We start from the raw sequence: 20,081 nt of genomic DNA on the forward strand, positions 1-20,081 counted from the left end.
ACAGATCTGGTTTGAGAGTTCAAGAGGCCTCCACAGCCTCAAGTCACATGGCCTAAAAATGCAAAACAAAGCTGAACTTTAGGGCCCTGGGAACATAATCTGGCCCTGCAACTGAAATAGTTTTTTTTAGGTTTATTTTTCTATTCAATACAGAAAAGAAATATATTGCAGATACATACTGTATGTGACAACCCGCACATGAGAAAGAAACGACGTGACAAGTCTGAGGTTTGTATGTGACAGACATAAAAGTCTGTGAAAACCAAATGGATTTAATCTAGATCAAATGAAACATTGCATATTATTTGTACACAATGCATGTTTTTATTCAGCATTTCAAATCCATTTCAACTGGTCTACATACAATTCGGAGGGCAAAAACTACATCACAGGCACATGACGGTACAGCATGTTACGGAGTAGCATGTGAAAATCAACATTAAAAAAAGTCCCAAAAAAAAGTGTGACTGCATTTCCAAAGTGAATCTACAGTTATTGCAAATGTAGCAACACAGCAAAATTTTAACATTAAAAAAGTAAAAAGCTTACCATCAAAAGCAAAACAGCATTTTCATCTTTCACATAATATTGTACCAAATATATGATTACAAAGTTAGTGTCTCTGCAGAGAGACTTAAAGAATAATTCTAGTTTTCATAGAATCTTGCTTATATATTTTTCCTTAGCAAATGTATTACCTTTAACAAAACAATTCCTAAAATAAAAAAATAACATGAATCTTGAGATTATGACAAATAAAGATATAGCACCATACTGTAGCACCACAGATTAGCCACCAGTCCTTGAATGGATGCCATCTCCTCAAGATCTGCTCTTCAAATCAAATATTCGACATGCGCTGCCAGGACCCAGGACAGGGAGAAGGTCTGTTATGGCTCTCTAACGGTGGTTGATACTAGTAAGTTTAGACAAAGTTGAAATGTTGATATTTGGATCAATCAATCCAATCAATCAACACATATTATGAGAACACAAGTTAAAAAAAAAAACTTTGAATAGTTCACCTACAAATGAAAAATTCTGTCATTTAATTACCATTATGCTGTTCTAAACCTTTATGAAAGATGTTTTAGTTTTGTGAGGAACAGACCCAAAAAGAAATTGCAAAAAAAAGTATAAAGTATTACTTCCACCCTAATTCTTCCCCTTTACTCTCAAATCTTATTTGCATGTGCGCATATTCAAGCGCCAGTCTGTCACTTCAAACAATGACTCATATTTTGGTATTTTACTCACACAAACCTATTGTATGGCTATAGAGGAACTGGAATATAATTGTAGTACATTTATAGAACTTTATAATGCTTTTTAAAACGTTTAACTGTGTGAATCACCCACCACTTTCACTGTATGGTATAAAGCAGCTTGGACATTCTGCTAAATATCTCATTTTGTGTCCCAGAGAAGAAGAAAAAAGGATTTGAACAACGTAAGAGCAAGTAGATTATGGCAGAACCCAAACTACTGTTTAACAATCTCAAAGGTAAAAGCATGAACTTTTGGGAATGGTCCTGACCTGATAAAATGAAGCAGAAGGTCACAATTCTGCAGTCACCACAGTTGATGCACAGAGACTTGTGGTGCATTAAGAGTACAGTACATTATCTGGGTAAAAAGTGTCTGACTTGTGAAATCCACCACATGGTTCAACAACAGCTTCCATTGGCCTCTTTAACTGCTATTACATGGAAGCTAAACTGACCTCTCGTTTCCCTCGGTTTGCTAAACAGTTCATTGTTCATCTAGGTTTGACTGACGCACGGTATCTTATTAATAATTAGCGTAAACATTATGGGACCGGATGGCAAGAAAATGACACAGCACCTGCAAATAGCCACAAGGCCGTCCGATTAAAAGATACAGTATACAGCACCAACCACACCAAATGAGAGCTTATGTTATCTGAGTGATCTGAAGTGTCTCTAAAGGGCCGTTCACACGGGCAGCTAAATTGAATTGTTGAATGTCAACAAGTCACTGCTAGTAAATGTTCCTACCTGCAGCATCCATCTGTATAATGAGGTGCTAAGGCGCTGCCATTTTAGTGAATTTTCGGCAAAACTTCACGGGCAGAAAAAGGTCATTCTATATTGTCAAGCACAGCTCACATTCAAGCCAAGCAGCTTTCTGTTGGTCAACGCAGCAAATTTGCAACTTTCTGTTAGTCAATTTGAACCCGTTGCGAGATCTGCATGGGGAAATCTTTCGTCCGCACGCAAAATTCCTGATCGCAGGGATATCTATTGAAATGACTGGATTCCGTCTCCGAATATTCGCAAAACAGCGGTTAATGTGACCACACCTTTACTCATGTTGCTTTCAAACCAACATGAGCATGGTTGCTCAGTAAATTGCTGTAAGTGTGAAGGCCCTTAAAGGGATAGTTCACCTAAAATTTAAAATACATCATTTACTCACCCTCATGTTGTCCCAAACCAGTATGACTTTCTTTTTTTCTGTGATTTCTATTTTATTTTATAGATAATAGTCTTTTTTTAACAATTTATTGAAAGTCAATGGGGTCTTAACCTCCCCATACAGGTTTGGAGCAACATGAGGGTGAGTAAATAATGACGGGATATTCCATTTTGGGTGAATTATGCCTTTAAAGATGCACTCAATATTTTTTTTCCTCAATTTTTTTTAACACAAGCAAAATAAAAAGGTTTTTTTTAAAATATGTTTAACATCCCAACCTAATAAAAGCTGTTTTATTTTACATGGAGTGGGTCTCTCATGGGGGCAGCCATGTTGAGATCACATGACAAGCTGAATACTACTCATTTTATCTTTTGCTTGTGGAATAATAATACTACTGAAATAATACTGATAACTATTGTGCATGATGATTCACCCACAACACTAGGTGTCAGTATAAGTCCAAGACGATCAGCACTACACAAACAAACAAAAAAAATACTGAGTGCACCTTTGAGACTATGATAAAGACGATTGGTCTAAAAATGCTTATTTTATCACATTACGATAATAGACGACTATTATTCACTGAGAACTAGCAGTACAAGTGTTACAGTCCACACAAACACTTCTCTGTATGATAAGTAATGGCCGAAAGCACCACGTGGAAGAGCAAAAGAAACACTGACAGATGTCTTCTGGGCAGACTGGTATTCACAGCAGCAGTGCCAAAGCATCTGGTCGGAGGGAGAGAAAGAGAGCAGCACAGACATTCTCTCTCTCTCTTTCTTTACACGTCTCTCTCTTGCTCTCATTTCTTCCAGGCTTTCTCCCACAATGATGTAAGTTTGCCAGTGGTTAGCAGCACTCCTCCAGTGGAATGCTGAGCATGGGCGGTTTTGGCCATGCAAGAAGATGAGGGAGGAGAAAATGAGGGCGAGAGAGAAAGAGAGAGACATAGAAAGTGTGAGAGAGAGAGAGGGAGGTCAGTGTCCTTGGCAGGTTTTGCAGCACATCTGTCTGAAGTATGCACGGCTGCAAAACTTGAACCTGAGCACCAGGGGGCAGTATGCCACTGTGTTCACATCTTTACACTCTGCAGGACACACAAAAAGTACAGTCAGTCACATGCACATTAAATAGAAATGCAATATGCATCCCAGTTTCTTCAAGCATGTAACAAATTTCCACAAGTACTTCGTGGTGTATAGTTTTAGGGACCATGTCTCAATTTGCATTTAACTGTGTTAAAGTATGTAGAGTTCTGCAGGAATGGCTTTTGAGTTAGCATTTTAGCACTTCCATTTCCAAATGAGGTCTGTGGTAACACAAGCTCAAGATATTTTCACATTTTAGTCTTTGACATTAATAGCCAACCTAAAGACTTTGTCGCAAGACTAGTGACTTTTTAGACCCCTTTAGCGACTTTTTCAAAAAGCATTTAGCAACAAATCTAGATACTTTTTTTGGATTGCTGGTTAACATGTAGTCGCATGACGTCAACTAGCGACATTAAGCGACTTTTCGGGCAGGTTTTAGCTTCTTATCATTAAAAATTGATGTCCTGATGTTTTGATTGATGTTTACTTGTCCTGAAAATGACAGTTGCTAACAAGATGGCTAAAATGGACAAGAGGTTGCCTGGGAAATTAAACGCATCACGCTTGAACAGGTTAGCTCATCTAGTCACTAGTCAGCTTTTACAGCTTTCATTGTGTTTATAATTGTGCTCTTGGAAACTATTCAAACTCAAACTTTCAGAGAAAATGTTTTTAAATAAAGACTGAAGGTTAATGGTAGTAATTCGTTTGTAGTCTACGTTTAGATTTTTACTTCTGGCTAGGCCTGTCACGATAACAAATTTTGCTGGACGATAAATAGTCCAAGAAATTATCGCGATAAACGATAATATTGTCGTTCTGAGACCATTTTCATTTCATATAATTATAATGGCATAATAATGCAGGTACACCTTTTCAACGATCTATAAACTTTTATTTCTAAAGAATATTAAACATTGAAAACGGAAAACATTTTAAATATCCCAAAAAATGAACAAAACAACCAAAAACAATGAAAGCAATGGACTCTTAGTGTCTGTTAACAAAATAAATGTCTGTTAATAAATAAAATGAAACAAAATTGCACTTCAAAAAATATTAAACATTAGGCTTTAGACATTATTAAATAGTGATACATTCCATAACAGGCAAAACTGACAGTTAGGACCTTTGTAAACAAATAAAAAAAAGCCTCAACAAGCCATATCGCACAATTTTGCACTGTTACTCCTGTTACTTTGTCCTCCTGTTACTTTGTCAAGTGATTGTGTACTGTCGGGAAGACGGAGACGCACTTTATTGCGTGCATGCTACGCACTGAAAATACTTGGTTAGGATTAGGGGTGAGGAGTGCGTGCGTATTACACGCCATAAAGAGCGTATCATATGCACGCAAAAACTATTTTTGGCGTATAAATGGCACGAGAAATAACATTCGTGGTATAGATACGCATTTTCATGTGATCGGGCTCGCTGTCGCAACTCACAACTAGCGTCTTCTCTCTCTCCCGGCAGTAGCCGCAAACACTCCCGCCGGCGCTTTCCCATACAAAGACCATGTGACTGACAAGCGCCGCGGCGCCGCCTTCTCACACAAAGACCATGCAACTGACAACAAGAGGGTTCACTCCTCCTATACGCTAAAGAACCGAGCGAGAGTGGTCATCCAGTCTCTTTGGTAGAGAGAGAGAGACAAGGAAAACAAACAAGCATGCAAATGGAATTATCGCGGCCGGAAAAATTATCGAGCTCATTTTTTTTTATCGTGCGATTAATCGACTTATCGACTATCGCGACAGGCCTACTTCTGGCCATTGCATTTGGGCTTCGAAAATCAGACGTTGTGTTCATTTGTGAAGATTGTGATGAACAAAATGTTTAAGAATCATAAACTCTTGTTGGTCACAGAGCTTATTTTCTGAAATAATCCAGAAATCTGTGAAAAATTCCTTGGGTTTTTGTTGAGAGAACCAGGGTGATGCTAACTTCTGGGTTGACCTATGAAAATATGTCATCACTGCAGCACTGCAGTAAGACAGTATATCCGTTTTGGGACATACTACTATCCTAAAATTGCGTCAGCATAGTTGTTAAAGCTAAAAGAGCAGTAGATTGTGGGACATTTTTGCCAAAAAAAACAGATGGTATGCAAATTGAGTCCTCTAACCTTCAGGGTTATCTGTAGGGCCACTGTGGTCACACTTGCTCTTGCACTGCTGCATGGAGGCGGGACGATGTGTCTCAGGGCACTCGTTGGATGGCTGGCCAGTGTGTGTCAGACACTGCACTAAACGAATCTCCTGACCCATACCACACCTAGCCGAGCACTAGAACACACACAGACACACACGTCAAAAAGGACATGGAACATGTATAAGAAAAGAAACTTTTCACATATATGGACCCAGCATTGTTTTGTCTTTTAACATTTTTAAACTCGATTCAGTGCATGTTTTCACCTGCTGGGAAGACAACAAAAAACTTTTATATAACAAAATTAAGAATCACGTATAAGGTTGGAAGTCTTCGTTTTTGTAACATTTCTATTTATTTGAATGAATAAATGAATGAATGAATGAATGAATTAATGAAATATATATAAAATGTAAATGTTAAATAAATATTTTTTCCCTTGTGCACTAAACATTAGATTGATGTTTTTATTTGCTTGGTCTAACTATTATATTTTTGTCATTCACATCTATTTAAGTCATAATCTAATTTATCTTAAACATTAACACTTGTGTCAGATGTTTTAAGTGTTTGTGATAAATGTGTTTGTGTCACAAAGTGACAATCTCACTGTTTTGAATTAGATCTCACCTCTCCCCAGGGTCCCGTAACCCACTGAGGTGGTGGGCAACGTTGTATGTTGCAGCGCACCCTGGTGGTCGGACGGCTTTGTTTCGGGCACTCTGACTCTGCCAATGTTTCACCGTTCTCTCCACTTCTACATAAAATCACCCTGTACCTATAACCAGGACCACAGCTAGGAGTACACTGCAAAAGAAAAATCACAACAGATTAAGAGAGAACTTCCCAAATAACAGATAACCCGAAAATAGATGTTCTTCTACTGTACCTCAGACCAGTCCAGGGCATGCCATTCTGGTGGGCAGCTGTGGTTGTTGCAGGGCTCGGTGATGGAAGGCCGAGGTGGGGTGCAGGCCACGTCATCCAGGACTTTCTCCTCTGTAGCCGAGATCTTCCTCTTACACAGCACTTCCCGTGTGCGCACACCTCTGTTACAGCTCCGACTGCATTCTGACCAGTCTCCTGTCCACCACCTGACAGAAACACACATACCAACAGATATCAGGGAATGATGGCACCACACTGATTAGGCATACGTACCAACCATTTGCTAATTAGTATAATTTTTATGATTTTTTCATTTATAATTTTTTAAAATGTTTTTCAATACAAAATAATGATACATTACAAATAAACTTTCAGATTCATATATATACATCTTCAGTATGCCTGATCAATGTGGTGCCATCATTCCCTATATATATGTATATATATATATATATATATATATATATATATATATATATATATATATATATATATATATATATATATGAATCAGAAAGTTTGTAATTTGTAATGTATCATTATTTTGTATTGAAAAACATTTTAAAAAATGAATTATAAATGAAAAAAATCATAAAAATCATACTAATTAGCTTAGCAAATGGTTGATACAACAGTGACTGGCAAATTGGTGGTCTTTTGATAATATCTGGAAAACATAAGGACACATTAGCATTTACTGCAAATCTTATGTGGCCGTATGCATCCCTGACCATGTCTGAATGTGGTTTGCATGATCGAATTACGAATTATGTTCCCATAAGCATGCCATTTACACCTGTATTTAGCACAGTGCATATGTGTTTGGATCACTCAGGATGGATGTTAATGCCACACACAAACACATACAGAACACCCACATTGGAGGGCAGGGCTCCAAGTTGCACGGTCTTTTCTTGTCTTTGGGCTTGTTCTTCTTGTCACAGAAATGGTTGTAAACCACAGAGAGGTCAGCTTGTTTCTTGCACACTACCTGCTGGACTTGAACCCCTGTGACACAGAGAAAAGTCTTTGCTGTGTAAATCACACTAGATTATCACAATCCCTAATCATACAAACATGAAGCTTTGATATCAGTGCTGTTTCATTCTTGTCTTTGTGTAAACAGTCCCTGTGAAGTTATTACGGTTTTGATCCGTTGTGGTTATGGCTCTGTTCCAAAATCTAGCGAGCTGCCTTGCTGCTTACCACCTAAACAGACATCTGCCATAAAGGCAGCATCCTAACTGAAATGGAACCTTAAAAGTGGCTGGTTTTAAGGCCACTAAATTTGTGACAAACATTACAAATCTAGCATGATACCAAAAAGCTGATAATTAATTCTTAATTCTATACTAAAATATTAATTCTATATTTTTTTTGTATATACTACCATTCAGAAGTTTGGGGTCAGATCTTTTATTCAGCAAAGATTCATTAAATTAATCAAAAACAAATCAGCATATTAGAATGATTTGTGAATGATTTGACACTGAAGACTTATTGAAGACAGTATTGAAGCTGAAAATTCAGCTTTGCTTATCACAGGAATAAATTACATTTTAAACTATATTAAAATAGGAAACCGTTATTTTAAATTGTAGTTACTGTTTTTTTATATTTTGATCAAATAAATCAAATAATCTCCCCAAACTTTTGAATTATAGTGTATATAACCTGAAAAAAAAAGTAAATAAAGTTCATTTAGATATCACAACATTATAATGTACAGTATGAAAAATAGATATTCACTTTGAAATATGCTAAAGACTACTAACAGTGTTAAATGTTAACTTTAAGTGATACATGATGGCAAAGGTAATCTAGAAGTAAAAATAGGAGAAATGAGCATGCATAATATCTAATATCGGCAGACATATATTCAGCATGGAGCAATATCTATGCATTTCTAACACTGGCTGGTAACTGATATAATACAATATATTGTGCATCCATATTTTTAATCAAAACTTCACAGTATTATAATTAGATGTTTATTTTGCTTGGCCCGCCATTTTGCATTTATTTTAATGCATTGTGGGATTGCATTTTCCATTACAGCTTTTAACGAACAACCTTCATGATGCCTTTAAGCGATTCTGGAACAGATTCCATGTTTTCGACAGCAAATTAGTTCTGAGCCACAGCTAATAGTTTCTTATCAGCAAGATAAATACGGGTCATTAACTCACAAAGCATGAATACAAGAATAAAGGGGAAAGAGCTTGAGCATAGGAAGTGATATCAAAGCTGGTGATTTTGGTATATACAGTCCAGGTTTCCCAGGCTTTCAAACTGTTCACACACATCCTAACAGGCAGACATGGGAAATTTGCATTGTTTATGTGAACTGTGTTGGACAGCTTGATTTTCTTGTGCATTTAGCAATCATTGTGAATGCGTACACCATTTAAATTCAGTTTCTTTGACGAAAACCTTTAAATGCCACTTTCATGTGTGAATCATTTCTTTATGTGTGTCAGTGAAGAGACAATTCAACCATAACAGACAGAAAACTGTTACCTCCTGCACACAACGCAGAGCAGCGGGACCAGGATGTATAATGCCAGGCATAAACGCTCAGTGGATCTCTGTTGACAGGTGGGTTAAAACGGTAATGGATCCCAGGATTCTCCTCACGGACCAAAACCTGCAACACACCACACAAGTGGCCTTCAGCTCTTTGATTTCAAACGTTCAGCATTTTAATGAAGCTGGATAGTTCGTAATGAAATTAAATAAATAATAATTGTTTTATAACAGGTTCCATCTTTCATTGCTAGAATAAACAGATATTCCTGAGCCAAACCCACGTTATGGTTTCTGTATCGGGCTGATCTGAATGCTAAAAAAAAACAAGCAATGTTTTGACAGCACAAAGAAACACATTGTTTAAATTTCTCAGGGCAATAAATCTACAAATGGCCTACTCATTGTTCTCTCAGCATATTAAACCGGGACAGGAGTAAGTACTTATGAAAAAAATTACACATTTCAGCTTGAAATAACATTTACACCGAAAATTACACTTAGCAAATACATTGCAGCTGTCTAAATTCTGAGGCATCTGTACCAACACTAGCAGTGCACAAATATACTGCTTGAACAGACCACCCAGCATCTCTGCATTACCATGACGATCAGGGTCATGTTGGTGGGTCCAAGTGCTTCCAGGGTCTCTGGTTCATTGGTGGGTCGGCGATAGTGGAAGGTGGTTCCTGCGATGTCAAAGCGTCGTGGAGTGTCGATGGTCAGCTTGCCGTTGATGAAGTACTGATCCCCCTTGCTCTTCAACACTGTGGTAATCATGGAAAGGGTTAATAATTAACAGGCCTCAATACACAGCAGACTCTTCAACGTGAAAAAAAGACAAATTAACTGTTAATTTACAGGCTTTTCATGCTCTGACTAACCCCAGGGTTTGGGTACACTTTGAACCCTTGGTTAAATAAAGTTTGACACTTATAAAAAGGAAGTTGGAACTGTTAAGTCTGGCACCACAATTTGGGGATAATGCCACAAAGCTTCACTAACCAAAGTATAAAATACTTAGTTGTTTTAGCAACAGGCATCTAATCAAACTCATGAAGCCCCTAAGGGCTATGGGAAAAATATGAAACGGAAGGGAAAGTAAGAAAGAAACTGAGTTTGCTCACAAAAGCATTTAAATATGATGGAAGATTGTTTCTTCTGACATGGAATAAAAAAAAAAAAAACTTTTTTTCTAAGAATAGTGTGATATAAAGTCATATAAGTAGCAATTGCATGTTATAAAGTCAGAATTGCGAGATATAAACTTGCAATTGTGAGGAAAAAAAGTATTTTTTCTCTCAGAATTGGACTTTAAAACTAGCAATTGTGAGTTTAGCTCACAATTCTGAGAGAAGTAGTCAGAATTGCGAGGTATAAACTCACAATTCTGACTTTATTTCTCGCAATTGCGAGTTTATATCCCACAATTCTGACATTATAACTTGCAATTGCAACTATATATAACGCAATTGGAAAAAAAGTCTGAACTGTGAGATAAAAAGTCGCAATTCTCTTTAAAAAAAATTGTATTCCGTGGCGGAAACAAGCTTCCATAGCTTTTCCTTCCAATTAATACTATTACATCACCAGTTTTGCGTTCCACTTTGTGAGCAAACTCAAAACTGATTGAAATAATGAGATGGGAGGAAAAACTATATTTCTATGCTTTTGCAAAGCAAATGTTTTGTGAGCGAATGCAATAATCTCATAAATACACAAATATTAACCAAAGGTTCACAAAAGCACATTTGTAAAATCTGGAAACCTGACTACTCAAGATTAATTACTAGCCCAGGGTGAAGTATGAATGAACAGTGTAAAACATTGAACAAGATAACTCTGGGTAAATGACCATGGGTTAACAATTTTAAAATTTGAAAAAGCACAAGTAATCTTAGCTGAGCCATGAGGGACAACAAAGCCGTATCAGATCTATGCTTGCAGGTCAGCGGTGAAGCTCTTTACAGAATCTACTAACTCCAACAGTTTATTAGTTCCTCTGAGAGGCTCATATTTGAGTAAAACCATGAAAAATATTGTCTCACCCAAGTAATTGTTAGAGACGTTGAGCTCTTGGATGTGTATGAATACAGATCCTTTGGGGATTCTGACCACCTCCTCATAACCTAAGAGAGAGTGGACACACGCACGGACACACACACACACTTATTCATAGCAAGAGAACAATGCAGTTAGTGGTGCTTCACTGAGAGTGACTGTGATGGGATATGCAGAGGTTTGAGATTCCGAATGAATTCCTGGGCAACGTCTCTCAGTTCTGCTGCCCAACACACGTGTTTAAGGCCAGATTCCACCACAGGCCTGCAAACAACTTCAGCCTCTGACAAATGAGTAAAAAAAGAAAAGAGCCAAACTAATTTTTCCATACAGTCCTGCCACCGACATAGATTTTGTTGTCAAGAGTCAGGAGGCAATGTGGTGAAGACTGTGCAACAACATAATAAATCATCAACTAAGAATGGAATTCCTAACGAATTTACTGATTCTGGTTCTGATTCATATAAATAATTTTCTTTCCCTAAAGATTTAATAAGAGATTTTTATACTACTTTTGAAGAAGAAATATAAATAAAAAAAGCAATTCTTATTGCACTTATTTCTCTCAATATTCAGTTGCCAAATGATGAAATATTTTTATTTAAACAGAACTGATATAACAAATTCTTGCAAAAGGTGTTTTAAATGCAGCACAAAGGTGGTATTGCTTCATATATATAATTTTTTATATTATTACATATAATAATATATAGTATACTGTATATTTTAATGAGGCGGCTAAAATAAATGAGATCCAATAATTAGTCTGAACTAAATTAAATACATAAATAAAATAAATAAAAAGTACATTAAAAATACTAAAAAAAAAAGTACATTAAAAATACTAAAAGCAAATTAATTTGCTCATTCGTGTTTATAATACTTCTCATCATAATACATTAATCATGATTTTTGGAGTCAGACATGATGAAATGACAGTGAGTCAGATTATCAGATTAATTCTGTTATAATTCCAACTGACTCATACATGTTTTTGATCCACTAAATACAACAGGTTCAATAGTCAATTGTTTGGGAATTGAACTAGTTGTGCAGGACACACCATTATATATATATATATATATATATATATATATATATATATATATATATATATATATAGGTGCAACAATATATCGTCACAATATATCGCAATACAAAAATGCAACAATATGTACTGTATTGTAGATAGTGACAATATGTATTGTACAGTATATAGTTCACCCAAATAAAATTTCTGTGTGAGGAAAAAATTCAAGTTTTCAGTTTTAGTGTCAGAACTACATTAAATAGTGCTATATATAATGTTGAATATAATGTATAATAATGCAATCGGGGAATATTTGTGGGTCCTGATAATGCCAAATGTCTTATGTCACCAGTAAAAAAAGTGGCCTACATTATATTAAATATATCTAATCAGGGACAGAGTGCAAGTACCCTGGTAAACCAGAATTCTCGCGAGAGCACAAGTTGAATTTGCTCAGCAAGTTACTCTGGTGTCTAGTAATGATGCTCATTAAATATGCCCCTCGATCTGAGCTGCACCAATCACATCGGGTTATCTGATATAGTCGGGCCAGAGGCGAGCTAAACAGATGACGACAGCGCTGTGACGTCAAAGTCATTAGTAAACATTGCAAGATGGCTATGGATGAATTACAGTTGTTTGAAACGGCTTTGGCCGCTACAATGATCGAGTTAGACTTGGCTTTTTATCTAAAACAGGAACAGAAGACGCCGCTCGAATCGTTCCTTTGCAAGAAGGACGTTTTTGCTGTTTTGCCGACCGGATACGGTAAGAGTATAATCTACCAGTAGCTCCGCTGGTAGCTAAGCGTATGGGGTTTATTGTTGTTATTGGTCGTAGTGTTATCCAATTGCGTGCAGTGAGATTTTCAAATGCATGCTTGGTGCCATCCCTTGAGCTGGCCGATTTTCATTAGTCGACGCCAGACCATTAATCTTTTAGATTTAGGTCTGGATTTCCAGGCTAGAGTGCAAGCATATTTGTCTGAAATAATTCTGTATTTTCAGATTCAGAATCATGAATATTTTTATTCTGGTGTCGCTATTGTCCTGTGCATTAGGTTATCAGCACCAAGTCCAGGCCTATTGATTTACACCCACAATGTAACACCAAATTTGGCATTTTAATCAACAGTACATTTTTTGTTAAAGGGATAGTTCACTTTGAAATTAAATTTTGGTATGTTTTAGCTTACCTCAAGGGCATCCAAGATGTAGGTGTCTTTGTTTCCGCAGTAGTTTCAATTTTGATATTTTTAGGTCAAACCGTTCTTGTGTCTATGGTCACTATCTCAAAGAGCATGCACAGTGAAGTCCAAATTAAACAATTCCCCATCGTAAGTACACATTGATGGCCTAAGACACGAAACGAGCGGTTTGTGTGAGAAAACGAACAGTATTTATATCGTTTTTACCTCTACACAACCACATCCAAGTGATCTGAGGGCGCGTGCGCTTCCTGGTGTGTGACGTGCGCGTGCGTTCTGGCTTAGTCTGCGCAAGCGCCAGAAAGCGCCGGACATGATCTCGGTACAAGAGGTAAAAACGATACCAAAAACATACCAAAATTTAATTTCAAAGTGAACTATCCCTTTAACCCTTTACTATATGTCTTGGAGTATCGCAATAATATCGTGTCGTGACATGAGAGTATCGTTACACCCCTAATTTACAGAATCAAAAGTTATGAAAACCTTTTAAATAAATGGAACTGGTTCTGAATAAGAATATACAAGAGTACTCATATCCACATACACACATACATAGAGAGAGAAAGCAGGCAGACAAGAACCACTAGTAATCATTTGTGTGGTTTTGGTCACACAATGACTGGAAGCTTCTCTTTTATTGACCACATTTTAAATAAACTGTTTCTTTGTGTCTAAATTGTGTTTGTACCCTCAAGAACCCTGAACTCACAAACACAGCCAGAGCCAAGAATAGCCCATCATCTCAGCCTCGGCTAGCCACTGTGGTCAATGTTTTCCCGCTGCCCGCCCAGGGAGTGGCCCACTACAGTTCCTGCAGCTGAGAATAACCTTCAGTCCAGCACAGAGCCAGCAGCCTGCCATTCAACACACCACCCACACCAAACCGGCTCACATTCAAACCTCTGCTATCTTCTAAAACAGCATCACAACCCTTCCACAGAATTTCAGTGTCATATACCTGTTCATTAGATCAGTTCTGATGGCTGGTTGTGACATCATGTTATGGTAATGATTTAGGTCATGAATATTAATTAGGTTGTGCAGATGTGGCTAGATAACCCATTGTGCCAAGTATTAATATTTAAGAGCCAAGACTTCACCGTAGCAGGTCTCTACCACAGTACACACTCTAGACTCTCATATCACCAAACGGCAGATATTTACATGCAAAATTATTTCAAACAGTAACTAGATCAACTAGATCTCTTCTTTAGTCAGCATACTGGGAAAGAGTTTGGACACACTTTACAATGCCCTTTTATTTAAGCAATTAACATTCACTACTATTCAAAGGTTTGAGGTTGGTCAGATTTGATATGTTTTTGAAAAGTCTCTTATGCTCACCAAGGCTGCAGTTAACTGGCCACAAACACAGTAAAAACTGTAATATTGTGAAATATTATTGCTATTTCAAAAAAAGCTTTCTATTTTATTCTATTTTCAAAAGTATTTTATACCTGTTATGGCAAAGCTGAATTTTCAGCATCCTTACTCCAGTCTTCAGTGTCACATGATACTTCAGAAATCATCCTAATATACTTATTTGGGGTTCGCATTTGTCATTTCTATATCAATTTTGAAAATGCTGCTTAATATTTTTGTGAAATCCAAGATTCATTTTTTTCAGATCACTCCCGTTTCTCACTAAACCCTCATCCTGACTGAAGAGTGTCTGTTTCAGAACAGAATATAGGAAGGAATTTTGCATGGCTCAGATCCTGTATCCCAGTGTTTATGACTTGGGCCTTGCATGTGAACAGGTAATTATGAAACGCCTTTTCAGAATGGCTTGAGTCCATGAGCACCCCTCAACATCAAGGCAGCTGTCCAACACATATCTGACCTGAAGCACGATGTTCACTTACACACATTGTTTGAGTTTCCATAAAGGGATTTTAAAACACAATCTAAAGTCTGAAAAGGGCCATCGACAGAAATTTTGGGCCACTCACTCTTTGTTCCTTAACTTTTTTAAGAATAAAATGTAAAAATGAATATGACCTGGTGGAGAATGTACACTGATATATGTTGATATTGCGTTATGTTGATATGTGTGTGGACAGAAAAACAGTACCAGTAATGACTTTTACATTGTTACAAAATAATTAAATTTCAACTTTATATTTATCAAAGAATTCTGAATACAATGTATCAAAGTTTCCATAAAAATATTGAGCAGCACGAGTGTTTTCAACATTGATAATAATAAGAAATGTTTCTTAAGCACCAAATCAGCATGTTAGAATAATTTCTATAGAATGACACTGTAGACTGGAGTAATGATGCTGAAAATTCAGTTTTGCCATCACAGGAATAAATTACATTTTAAAACATATTAAAATTAAAGAAGTTCTTTTAATTTGTAATTATATTTCACAAATTTACTGTTCTTAATGCAGCCTTAGTGAGCATAAGAAACTTCCTTCAAAAACCAAAAAAATTTAATGTTTCCAAACTTTTGACAGGTACAGTAGTTATCTTATTTCTTGCATTTTGTTTTCATATTCTCTTATTTCTATGTATTTTATCCTTAGCCTGCCGATTTCATTTCTCTCATGCCTACTGTACTTTGTAAACACTGTTTTAAAAGGTGCTATAAAAATAACATTTTACTTGTCGTTTACTGTAAACTCATTCAGTTTTGCACTCTACCATTAAACTGCTTTTGGCCTCCATCTCCATCCTTCCTTTTCTTTTATAGTGAGCTGATTTTCATTTAGTTCTTGACATGCTCAATGAATACTTGCGTCTGTTCAGTGTCAGAACATGGCGCAAAGCGATCAGATTATTTTTTAAAGCTAGGGTGGAGGGTGGTTTGAAACATTAAAACAACTTGCAACACATTTGTGGATTTCTTTATAGTGAAATACATTAAATTAATAATACTAGAAGAACTGCAAAACCTTTCCCACTTTTTCACACCATTTACTATGATCCCATCTCAAAGTGCAAGTTCATTTTAACATTTTCCAGCTCATGACATCAATAGCTAATTGAGAAGCATGTTTACTGACAACTCTCTGGACACAGGCTGAGAAAGTGCTAACTGGAGAACAGGAAAGAAGAATTATCAGGGGTTTTAAAGAGGTTGGTGTGGGCCACTGAAGGAAGGAGCAACAGTCTCCCTCATGTCCTGGACAATCCAGTTCAACTGGACTTCTGGGTTAGATCCAGGCCTCAAAATACTCCCCCAGACACCAGAGGAACTTGCCAAGGCTGCTCCCAGTACCTCAAAGCATGTCACACACACATTTCTGAGGTTTGGGGGGGTGGGGGGTGGTTGGGGGATCACTCAATTCAGGCACCAGGCTTGTGTTACTTCAGTTAATAAGAGAAATAGCAGTCTCACATGTGCATTTGCAAGCTTCACTTAACCATTAACAGAAAAAAATATATATCACCCATCTTCTGAAAGATACTAAGGTGAAATTTACGCATATGCGGTGACTGCATGCGTATTACATGTTCAGTCTATAGGTGCGTAGTGTTTCTTTAAAAAGTGAACACTAGTGGATTTGTGTGAATGGGGACTGTTTTGACAACGTTGTCACCTGTACACGAAAAACAAAAAAGAAACAACTTTGTGTAAACGTACCCTTAAATAACCCTTTCTATAGGCGGGAAATGTGATGTATTGAAATCAACATGAACTGCTGTTCACAACTCATTTTATTTCCATAACGTGACATATTTCTAATTGATGCAAAAATGAGAAAGAGAAAATGTGCTTAGAGTGTGCAGTTGTAGTATTACCAACGTTTCGGCACAAGGTATAACAGAAAAATGTATGAAAAGAAAAAAAATGTAGGGCGGAACTTGATTTTTACTCATCAGGAAATGATAATGAATGAGTTTATGAAGACAACGCCTAAATGGCTTTTGAATGTTGATTCATGTGATCTATAGTGACGTCAGCAGAAAAGCAAAGTTGTTTCAGAGAAAAGCAAGTTTTTATTTCTGTGGATTTACAGTTGGTGTTAAAATATGATTCCCTAATGTTAAACTAAATCATCAATGATGGAATTGAGCCCAGAAATAAATGATTTTAGCTCTATTCAAGGCTGAGGAACAATATTTTAGCACCCAACTCTGTGCTGAATTGAGCTTTAGTTTAACATAAGGTGATCATATTTTAGCACCAGCTGTAAATCCACAGCCATAGATACTCTACCTCTGTCAATAGAAAAGCTGTTTTTACTGAATCTATCCCATCGAGGGCTTGTATTTTAACACCTAAAACATTATTTCACAAGACTGTTTGTCTGAAAAGAAATTGTCTGTGGAAACTTTTCAACAACCAGGTCCTCAGTGAGAGAAATGGTATTTCAGCAATGCTTCTTTTGCACATATTGTTACATATCGTTCCAGTTCAAACTGAAGTGCACACACTCTGTACCTCCTTCAGACAAGGAGTCATTGAAGACCCCCTCGATGACCTGGCAGCTGCTCCCATCTCCTCCACAAGTACGGCAGCGATCTTCCCGAACATCCGAGCCAAGAATCCGGTCACAGCCCACATGCTGCATACAGATACATACACATATTTACAGATTAAGGCAAAAGTCACAATGAAGAAAAAGAATGTAAAATTTGAAGATATTATACTACATAATGTACTTTGCATTTGTGTCATTGTCTGTGCAAATTTAAAGTAAGCAATATTAAAATGCATGCTGTGTATTTAGCTGATCCCATGTAAAGTAGTTCAGTTTGCTGATTTTCAAACCCGATACACTGTGATCGCAGTATTTTAATCGATTCTTTCCATTCAAAGTCTTCTAAAAATACTGTTAGTGCATTAATATTTTCAGTTTTACCATCCCCACAATGCATTGCTTTGTATTGATAGCAAGTAACCTGTCTCAACTTAAATTTACTGTAAGTTATTAGTCATATCTTATTTGCAAAACTGCAAATGCAGAACAAAACATCCAAATAAGTATAAAACATTCTTTGTTATCAGAGTAATGAGGCATATCTCTATACAAATTAACACATTTGTAAAACTATTTTCCATGCTCTATTTAATAAATTATGCTTGGTATAAAAATGATCAACTTTACATTACTTGCAGACAAACAGTGTATCAGGAAAAGGGTCAAATAAAACATTAGGGATAGCATTGACGAAGTCATGTGCTCTGCAAAAAATATTTCTTGCTCGAACTGAAAATGGCAGAACAACCAAAAGCTGTGATATGGAGTTAAGAGTTAAAATTTCAAAATAAAAGTTTTTTTTTTAAAGGTTCTTCCTCATATTTTAGTCAACAGTAATTAGCACTATGACTCCAGACCCCATGAAATCGCCAACGACAAGGGGCAGAAATTCAGCTTTTCACAGAGAAACAATTTTAGTCTTTTCCTACTTTTATAATGTTATTGTGCTTTTGTATTCTTTTTGAAATTTGAAAGCTTGAGTTTCCATTCACTGTAATTGCATAGAAAAAGACCAGTAAAAAAGACCAGTAAAAAAGACCAGTAAAAAGACCTTTAACATTTCTTCTTTTCTATAACGCAGAAGAAATGAAGTCATAGGCTCGGATGATTGTAACAAATTTAACTAATCGCACGTGTTAACACGTTACTTTTGACAACCATAATACATTGATGTATAATCTTGAGAGCAATCCCAGAACTTGAGAGATCACAATCCATTTAAATTGACATTGTGCAAAGCCAAGCAGGTTTCTCCAGAGGGGCCAAATCTGCACAAAAACAGGCCATTGATGAAGAAACCGAAGAGTCTCTGCTGTCAGGATCTAAAAGGTAACACAAAATGAACTCAGTAACCAGCAGACCAGAAACTGCTTGATACTTTCCAAATCCAGGCCTGTGTAACTTCATAAAAATCCCACTAAAGCTCCAAAGACTTTTGTTGACCTGGCCTAGATTCCATAACCTTCAAATGTGTGACCTATTTTCTCAAACCAACAATGGTAAGTCAGTGGCCGCTCAGAGAAGGCAGGGCATGTCCTGTGCTGGACCCAACAGAGCCGAGCTTCGAGACACGTGGTTCCACGGGCTCTTTTAATGCCTTGTGCTTCAAAGCTCTTGCTTTCATAATCAAACCCTTATTGTTTGGAAGCTAAGCCACCATGAGGTTGCAAACACTACTTTGATTTCTCCCCCTGCCGTTCTCCCGTTTTTATATGCACCATAAATAAGAAAGCCGAGAGAATGAGTGAGGAAAGGAGATGGAGGAAGAGAGGAAAGAGAGGAGGAAAGGAAAGAAATGGAGAAATGGTGAGAGTTGACAAAGGGGAGGGTGGGAGAAGTCGCTGTGATCATGTTCAGCTGCGTGCGCTGAGGACAGATGGATCTGGGGGTGGGGGGGGGGGGGGTGGAGGGGGGGTCACTGAGTTCTTGCAGCATTTAGGGCAGAGCAGAACAGGGCTGGACTGAACTGAACTGTTGATAAAAACAACCACAGGTCTGGACAACAGCGCAAAGATAAACCAGCCCAACTCACTCCAAAGTAGCGCATTCAGCCTGTCCTGCGCAGTACAACAAAATGAAACACTAAATAAAATACACTACAGTTGGCATTATGAAACATGCTGCTAATAAACAGCATTTTAAGACTGTTTTCACAATTTGTTTGATCCAAACCGGAATTCAGTTTCACCTCTCTCACCCCGCTGGGCTATTTTCACATTTTACTTTTGAATAAGAAG

The 20,081-nt window shown here is 37.1% G+C and overlaps 1 protein-coding gene across 2 annotated transcripts in view; it reads right to left on the reverse strand.

Moving 5' to 3' along the window:
- Positions 1-303: 303 nt before the first annotated feature.
- adamts10 (ADAM metallopeptidase with thrombospondin type 1 motif, 10) overlaps positions 304-20,081 on the reverse strand; it is a 59,628-nt gene continuing 39,850 nt past the window's right edge. For both annotated transcript variants that reach the window (XM_081349295.1, XM_081349296.1), the window contains exons 17-25: positions 17,805-17,928; positions 11,156-11,236; positions 9,711-9,874; positions 9,102-9,228; positions 7,460-7,589; positions 6,583-6,787; positions 6,324-6,500; positions 5,668-5,827; positions 304-3,535 (exon numbers count right to left, since the gene is read on the reverse strand). In XM_081349295.1, coding sequence (XP_081205421.1) covers positions 3,426-3,535; positions 5,668-5,827; positions 6,324-6,500; positions 6,583-6,787; positions 7,460-7,589; positions 9,102-9,228; positions 9,711-9,874; positions 11,156-11,236; positions 17,805-17,928 — 1,278 coding nt within the window. In that variant the 3' untranslated portion in view covers positions 304-3,425. The remainder of the gene's footprint in view (positions 3,536-5,667; positions 5,828-6,323; positions 6,501-6,582; positions 6,788-7,459; positions 7,590-9,101; positions 9,229-9,710; positions 9,875-11,155; positions 11,237-17,804; positions 17,929-20,081) is intronic.

This window comes from Scardinius erythrophthalmus (genome assembly GCF_964197995.2).
Source record: "Scardinius erythrophthalmus genome assembly, chromosome: 20".
In the NCBI taxonomy this organism is placed as follows: domain Eukaryota; kingdom Metazoa; phylum Chordata; class Actinopteri; order Cypriniformes; family Leuciscidae; genus Scardinius; species Scardinius erythrophthalmus.